General features: G+C 38.4%; 1 protein-coding gene across 7 annotated transcripts in view; it reads left to right on the forward strand.

Annotated features, from left to right (window-relative positions):
- Positions 1–8,664, forward strand: part of Akap9 (A-kinase anchoring protein 9) — a 160,387-nt gene that overhangs the window by 54,365 nt on the left and 97,358 nt on the right. For all 7 annotated transcript variants that reach the window (XM_029558377.1, XM_029558378.1, XM_029558381.1 and 4 more), the window contains 2 exons: positions 5,424–5,538; positions 7,061–7,259. In XM_029558377.1, coding sequence (XP_029414237.1) covers positions 5,424–5,538; positions 7,061–7,259 — 314 coding nt within the window. The remainder of the gene's footprint in view (positions 1–5,423; positions 5,539–7,060; positions 7,260–8,664) is intronic.

The following is an 8,664-nucleotide window of genomic DNA, read 5'->3' on the forward strand; positions in this document are numbered from 1 at the left end:
GGTTAAAAAACACTTTGGTTTTTTTTTTTTTTTTTCTCTAAAAGAGCACATACTTCTGTGTTTCAAATTTGAGCCTTCACTTTGCAATCACAGGCATTAAAAAAAAAATGCTTAATCTTGGAACTGGAGAGATGGCTCAGCAGTTAAGAGTACTTACTGCTCTTGCAGAGATCCCAGATTCAGTTCCTAACACCCACATCAGGAAGCTCACAACCACCTACAACTCCAGTTCCAGGAGATCCCACACTCTCCAGCCTCTGGAGTCCCCTGCATGTACATGGTATACATAAGCTCAAGCAGGCAAATACACATAAATAATAATAAATAAATTTTTTAAAGAATGCTTAATCTTAATCTTTCCAAGTAAATTTTTTTGTGCATGTGTGGTATTGGCACTTGCACAGGGCTTTACACCTACTAGGCAGGTGAGCTTCTTCCTCACCCCATGTTATTTCTTGTGTATTTGTTGCTTTCTGAGAAAAAAAAAATTCTTTAATTTCTATGAATTTTTAAGCCTTTGTTATGCTTACCCTATTTATACTTACCAAAGATCTGTGGGTATTTTGTTTGTTTGTTTGTTTTTTAATGTGTGTGTTTTTGCCTGCATGTATGTAAGTGCACCATGAGGGTACAATGCCTGTGGAGGCCAGAAGAGGGCGTCAGATCCCATGGAACTGGAGTAAGGGATGGTTTTTAGCTGCCATGTGGGTGCTAGGAATCAAACCCAGGCCATACTATTAACAGCTGAGCCATCTCTCTAGCCCTGAACCTGTATTTTTAAAATTTTATTTAAATATTTTATTTGTTATTTTTATTTTATGTGTATGAATGTATTGCCTACATGTATCTGAGTGCACCCGTGTCGTGAAATGCCACGGAGGTCAGAAGAGGGCTTCAGAGTCCCCTGGAATTTGAGTTAAGGACAGTTTGTATCCGCCATGTGGGTGCTGGGAATCGAACCCAGGTCTTCTGCAAGAGCAGTCAGTGCTCTTAACCACTGAGCCATCTCTCCAGCCCTGAACCTGTATTTTTCATCCTGTTCTGACAGTGTATGCTTTCATAGCTCCAGATCTCTATGTCTGGGTCAGTTTTTTTCACTGACAGAGTACCTGAGACAGTTTAAGAGGAAGAAAAGTTATGAGGTTACCATGGTTACTTGAACCTACTGTTTTGGCCTGTGGTTTCACATTACATCATAGCAGAAGCACTTGATGGATGAGACCTGTTCTCATGGTGGCTTAGAAGCAAAAAGAGAGGTGAGGGAAGGTGCTGGCATCCAGTATCCCCCTCAAGGGTACGCCCCTTATGACCTAACTTCCTACCACTAAACACTACCTCGTAAACGTTTCAACAGAGCCTTTGACATTTGGGGCATTTGGAAAACATTCAAAATTCTAGCCATAACAGTTAGTCCTTTTGAACTACAGGGTCATCTCTACTTGGATATCTCTACTTGAAAGTAATTTATATATAGATCTCAATCAAGATTATAAAGTTTGCATTTATTAGCTTCTTTCCCCCTAAAGTAGTTTCGCCTCTCCATTTTGAAGAAAAACATCCAATCAGAACTTAGATAGCTCTCTTCCTGACCATTGAGTGTCCAAAAGAAAAAGAAAGATAGAGAGAGAAGGAAAGAAAAGAAAAGAAAAGAAAAGAAAAGAAAAGAAAAGAAAGGAAGAGAAAAAAAAAAGGAGAGAGAAGGCAGGCATGATGGCACACGTCTTTAATCTCAACACTCAGGAGGCAGAGGCAGAGCAGATCTCTGTGAACTCAAAGCCAGCCTGATCTAATAATGAGTTCCAGGCCAGCTGGGGCTACAGGGAGACCCTGTCTCAAAAAAACAAAAATAGATACCTTGTTATTCAGTTATCCACCCAAAACTTTTCACTTTGCTTATTATGTCCCATGTTGTTCTTTGTTCTAGGAATATAATGTAAATAAAGTTGCAAGACTGAAAAAATTTAGTAATTGATAGCACTTATAAACTAGCTTGAGGAATTTGTATATATTTATAAATAGCTGTCCAAGGCAACATGTACTGTTTGAAAGAGAAATACAGATAAGCACTTTAGAAATTAAGGAAACGGGTAGATGACTGTAGCGTGAAATAATTAAGGAAGATTCCTTGAAGGAAATACATCTTCAGCTCAATCATGTGAAGTGTGTAGGTTTCGATAGAAGTGGGGAGGGAAGAGTATTCCAGTCAGAATAGATAATACGATCCAAGTCTTCAGGGGGAAATTGTGGTATATTTAGAACATGTTGATGAGAGAATAAGACCATGACGGGAAGAGATAGACTGTAACAGATTGTGATGCTACGCTTGGATTTGTATTTTCTAGACATTTCACAGCTGATGGATATTTGTGTTCATGGGCTAGACATTTTAGGTAGCAAAAGAAAGGCAGTTCACAAAATATTTTAGAGAAAATCCTCAAAGAATTTCATAGTGCAATATGGAGAAAAAAAAGTATAGAAACAGGGCCAAGTTTTTTGTTTTTTGTTTTTTTAGTCGCTATATTTATAAAACTTGGGCTTCAGATGTCTGTGTACAGTACTCCCTGTTGATTTGTCAGGAATCCCCAAGAATACTCCCAGGTTCAGTGATTGATAGTAGGACCCAGATTTCAGCATGTAGCTGTGTTGAAGGCCATGCCAAAGTCAAAACATTCAAAGCAAAATCAGCTTTGGAAGGGCTTAAAAGGTGCAGGGCACAAGTCCTGAGACAAGCAGGTACAAATGTCCTTTCCCAGTACAGTCACAGGACATACTAATTCTTCCAGCATGAATATAATAACGTGCAAATTGTTGTTTCCAAGGGAACTCACTCACCTAGACTTAAGAGTCCACAGTGTGCTATGAGGTGTCAATTACCTAGACCCTCTGTAAAATCTAGACTTGAGAAGGAAAGCATAAGCCATAGTGATTTACACTCTAGGCATAATGATAAGCCAACTTGTCATTTAGGCAATTTTGTATTGGTTTATGAGTCAAGTTTCCCAATTATATTGGTTTATGAGTCAAGTTTCCCAATTTGCTGCCAAGGACAAAACTTGTAAGCACATCTTTCTAAACACAAGCAGTCTCAAAACTGCTGTCTTAACTCTTTTCTGCCTATTGGGTAATGAGTGATTTTTAAACACAGAAAAGTAGCTATAATTGCAGAAGCATTCCAGAATTTGTAGAGTCAGGACCACAGTATATTATAGCATAACTCCCCCCCGCCTTTTTTTATTGTTGTTTGGGTTTTTTTTTTTAATTTGTTCATTTGTTTTATCTTTTTGAGATAGGGTCTCCCTGTAACACCAGCTGGCCTGGAACTTGCTATATAGACTAGGTTGGCCTCTGTCACACAGAGATTCCCCCTGCCTCTGCCTCCCCAGTGCTGAGATTAAAGGAGTGGACCATCAGGCCCAGCTACTGCACAACTTTTTAATCCTTGTTTTAATCAAATGTATTGGAACTCATACTGCTGGGCTTTGTTGCATGCTTCTGCCTAGTAGCACCCATCCTCCAGTCTTCTTGGTTTGTTCCTATTTCTTGTTACAATTAGTTTTTAGTTGTTATTTTCTTGGTGTCCTCTTTATCTGCCTTCCTAGACTTAGCCATCTTTCCATTTCTCTTAGCTTCTATAAGCCTAAGTGCTTGGTCACCCTTCTTTCATGTTTCATAACACCCTGTACAAGCTTGTGTTGTGTCACATCACTCTTCTTATTTTACTATAATTATTTGTTTACTGATCTCCCACTTCTACTGGATTCTAAACCTTCAGAATCAGGGAATCCCCTTTTATTCCCTCCTGTTAGCACACTTGATTACACATGGTAAAGGATTAGGTATTTGTGAATGAAGTAGGTAAGAAGATGAAAATACCAGGGTGAAAATTTAGGATATTACCTGGTGGTTTTTCTTTTTTTCCTTGGGAAGTAAAGAGTAAGATCCCCCTTGAAACATACTCAGGGGCCTGGAAAGATGGCTCAATTAGAAAGTACATGCTGTGCAAGCATGAGGACCTGAGTTCAATCACCTAGAACCCCACGTAAAGGGTGGTGTGTGACTAATCCCAGTTCTGCAGAGGTGGTGACAGGAGGATCCCTGGGACTTGCTGGCTAACCAGTCTAGCCTAAATGGCAAGCTCCAGATTCAATATGAGATACTGTCTCAAAAAATAAGGTAGAGTGTAATAGAGGAATTAGCTGATGTTGGTTCTGTCTTCTATACACGTGTATGCATCCACATGCACATGCATACACAAACGTATACATATGCATAACACCATACACACGCGTGCACACAGACACATGCACACATATAGATTTACTCAGGAGGTTGGAGTGTGGTAGAGGACACTTGATGAGAGTGACCAGTTGAAAAGACCTTCTAGAGACATAGCTTTCATGTTGTTACTTACCTGCTTTTATAGTAGCATCCTGTGTTCATCTAGTCCAGCAAGTCTAGGCTCATTCCCTTTGCTTTTAAAGCTCCCTGTAGCTTAGATCTCCTTTATTTATCTAGCTTTATTTTCCCTTTTTTATCCAAATGAAGCCTGTTAGCCCCTGTCAGCAAGTCAGTGTCTTCAGTAGTACAACATAGGTCGTCTTTTCACAGAGACTTTCCAGAAAGTCATTGCTGCAAACGATTGAAGCCCAAATCAAGTTTGATCCTCACCCCCTCCCTAGTTACGCGGATTCATTTCTGTCTTCCTTCAGTGTCATTGTCGTCATGTCCAGACTTCATAATTCAGTACTTCACAAGTAGTTTTATTTCTCAAAATTCTGTGAGGACAGATACAGTATGTGTATGTGTGTGTATTACGCATATATATATATATATATACACACACACTTTTAAACTGATTTTGAAGCCTTCTGCCTCATCACAGTGCTGGATGTTTAGTGTCTTAAATCTGTGAAGAATGATTAAATGAATACACAAGCATCTAACATATTGCTGCTTAGCTTTCATAGTAAAGAAATAAGCAGAGATTATCTGTGTTGGTTGTTTTCCTTCCTTGTGTTGACTGTAATGTACAGCATATCATTTGTCAGTTACCTGGTTATCCCCATTATCTAGAGATGAATAACAGCTGTATTGTCAGGTATTGATAATAAAATTTCATCATGTTTGAGCTAAAATTTCAAAGATGAAGTTGTGCTTTCGGTTCAAATTTCTGTGAAACATTTTCTTTTGAGAAGTGAACTTTCTCTTGGATATAAAAGAACATTACTAATATAATTTCAGTGCCATGAAGGGGAGTGACTATGAATCACTTGTCAAAGAGAAACAAAATGTTCATATCAGAGTGTCGTAGTTTTAGATGATTTTTTAAAAACTTAATGCAAGGTGCTTTCATTGTTCTAATAGAGATTTCCAAAATCCTGGATCATGTATTTATGTCACTGCTCTTCTCTTGTTTTCAATAGATTCACAGACAGCAAACAGTTGGGATGCAACTTGAATTCGCAGAAGAAAACCTGGCAAAAGAGGAAGCAGAGTTTTTATCAGTCCAGTCTCACATGACCAATTCACAAAATATTGGTAAATTTTAAGCTTTATCATATTACGGTGCTTTTGTACCAAATATTTACAAATTTGCTTTCTTATTATAAAATTTGTGATAATTTGATGATCATGAGCATTTCTCTGCAAGCTATCTGATTCGGTTTTCTCATCCTTAAAGTGAAAGATACAGACTCCTTATCTCTAGTCCTTTCTCATTTCTTACATTCCATGTTTCTGAGTTGTTTTAAATTTAGATAGAAAAAATGATCTCAGGTCATACCATTTGCTTCAATCAAAATAAGTAAGCTTGAAATCTGAGTTATTACTAAAAGCATATTTTATTATTTATTTTATTTTATTTTTTAGTCTTTGTTTTCTTTAATTAAACCATCATGTTTCCTTAAGAGCAGAAAACTTTTTTTTGTAAATTTTTTATTACATTTTTGTATATTTCATATAGAACATCTTAATTAATCTTAATTGTCTCTATACCCTCTTCCTTATTGGCACCCTCTCCTAGCCCCCACCTCCACTGGAATTGATACATTATGTCATTTGTGTTAAGATCTATCATGTCACATTAGTATCCTCAGACATCCCTCAGTGCAAGTTCATCTCTGGGGTCTAGTCCGCCTATCTAGAGTCCCTCCCTTTAAGAAGATCAGCTCTTTCTCACCCAGCAGTAATCAGCTGCCAACAGTTTTTTGACTAAGATTGGAGCTAGTTATCCATTTCCACAGTTCTGTGCTGGGGTTTTGTCTGCTTAAATTTGCATAGGTCATGTGCATGCTAACAACATTGCTGTAGGTTCATATGAGCAAGGTCCCAGGAGCCTGTAGGCCTCTTATTTCCGTATGGTCATGCACCTCCTCTGTGGCTCTTACAATCTTACAATATTTCTGCCCTCCCTCTGAATGGGTGGAGTTTAATATAGGAGTCCTGTCTAAGGACCCACAATCTGCAGACTCTTACTCGCTATGCTTTGGCCATTTGTGACCTTTTGTGTTCCTGGTCCTCTGTTGCATGACGGAGCTTCATTGATGAGAACTGAGAGATGCATTAGTGTCCTCTTTACCTCTTGTTCTATGTTCCGTGAGCGTTAGGTGTAGAGGTTGCATTGTAGATTTGCCACTTAGGCCTGGACAATTCTTAGACAGTGTCTGTGTGTGACCAGTTGTGGAACTCTGTAATAGTCTCCATCTGTTGCAAAAGAAACTTTTTTTGTCATTTTTATTTTATGTGTATGAATGTATTGCCTGCATGTATATGAGTGCACCTGTGTCGTGCAGTGCTGCAGAGGTCAGAAGAGGGCATTGGATTCCCCTGGAACTGGAGTTATGGATGGTTCTTAGCCACCATGTGGGTGCTGGGAATTGAACATAGGTCCTTTGCAAGAGCAGTCAGTGCTCTTAACCACTTAGCTATCTCTCCAGACCCTAAAAGCATTTTTTTCAGAAAAGCATATATGTTTTTTATATACACAATTAGTTAATTGTGCTATTTCACTAAGAAATTTGCTATTGAAGTATGCCTTTTATATTATGTTCCTATAACACAGGTGTCAGTCATAAAAACAAATGGTCTTCTCTGAAAGATACGGAAAAAATTAAACAACTTGAAGAACAAGTTCAAGAACTAGAGTACCGCATACTCTCTTTACAGCAACAATTGAAAGAAACTGAAGAAAACTATGTAGCAGAGATCCAGTGTTTGCAGGAAAGACTTCAAACTCTGAGTGAGTCCACAGCTCAGCCAAGGTATCTATTTACTGTCACTCATCAGTATATGTAAGCTTAGTCAATATCTGGAATGATTATTTTAAGATAAAAATGTCTAAAATAAGAACAGGATATCATTCTGTTCTTTTGAAACACTTTAGGAATTTTACTTAGATTTTTTCTAAGGATTTTGTTCTGCTGGATTAAATCTGGTAGAGGGAATGCATTTGTCATGTATTCTACACCTTGCCTTCACTACTTGGATTTGGTGAATATCCAACTAGTACAAGATACAGTCATTCCTCATGGCTGAATTTCCTTCACTTGGTTATGGTGTGCTAAAATTTATCATAATGTAGTGATGGGCCTTTTCAAAGTGTTCCTTTTGCAGGTGTCTCCATTTGTCATGACCCCTGTTTTTCTCTCATCTCTGTTCTACTCTATGATGAATCCTGTTTTCTCCACCTTTAAAGTACATGGGAACTGCACCACCTCCCACCACCCCACTGGTCCCTACTCTTGTCATGTAGACCTATTGCAGTCAACCCAGGTGCCAGCACTTTGCTCTTTAAAACTTAAGAAAGATCATGTTACTCCAGTGCCCTTCTGTCCTACATAGTAAGTTCCCATGCCCTTTCTCTCTTTTTTCACATGCTGCCCTGGCTATCACTATGTATTCTCAAACCATACTTCCTCCTTGGAGTCCTTAACAAATAGATCAGCATGCTCCTGCTTAAAAGGCTTTCTCAGGGCTGGAGAGATGGCTCAGCGATTAAGAACACTGGTTGTTCTTACAGAAGACCTGGGTTCGAATCCCAGCACCCACATGGCAGCTAACAACTGTCCATAACTCCAGTCCCAGGGGATCTCACAGCCTCTTCTGACTGCCACAGGCATTGCACAACATGGGTGTGCTTACCTATAGTCAGGCAATACAAGCATACACATAAAATAAAAATAATAAATAAAATTTTTTTTTAAAGTTAAAAAAGGATTTCTCATTGACTGTCCTCCTTCTCAGAATGGTCATTCACCAGTTGTTGACATGCCCAGCACCCTCACCTCCTTTGGGTTTTTATATTGTCAAAAGGCCTTTTTTGGTCACCTTACATGAATTAGCATTGTGTCTGGTGACTATAAACTTTTAGGAGGGACGGGGAATCTTTGTTCATTTAAGTACTTTATTTAAAGCCCTATAATTCCTTGAGTATAGTAGGTGCTCAGTAGATACTTGATAAAGGAATTTTTTATAATGTATTTGGGAAGCATACTTTAGCATGTAGCTAGTTCTATAAAAACCAGAGATTTATTCTAACTTTGACTGGCCCTGCTGTTCTAGGATTGATGTTTTCATAGGCACTTGTTAATGGAACTATACCGCAGTTGTTTTTTTATGGTGGTGAAAGATACATTGAATGTTCTTACTTTTTTGAAAGCAGTCATA

The sequence above is a fragment of the Nannospalax galili genome, unplaced genomic scaffold (genome assembly GCF_000622305.1).
Source record: "Nannospalax galili isolate Female #2095 unplaced genomic scaffold, S.galili_v1.0 scaffold85, whole genome shotgun sequence".
Classification (NCBI taxonomy): Eukaryota; Metazoa; Chordata; class Mammalia; order Rodentia; family Spalacidae; genus Nannospalax; species Nannospalax galili.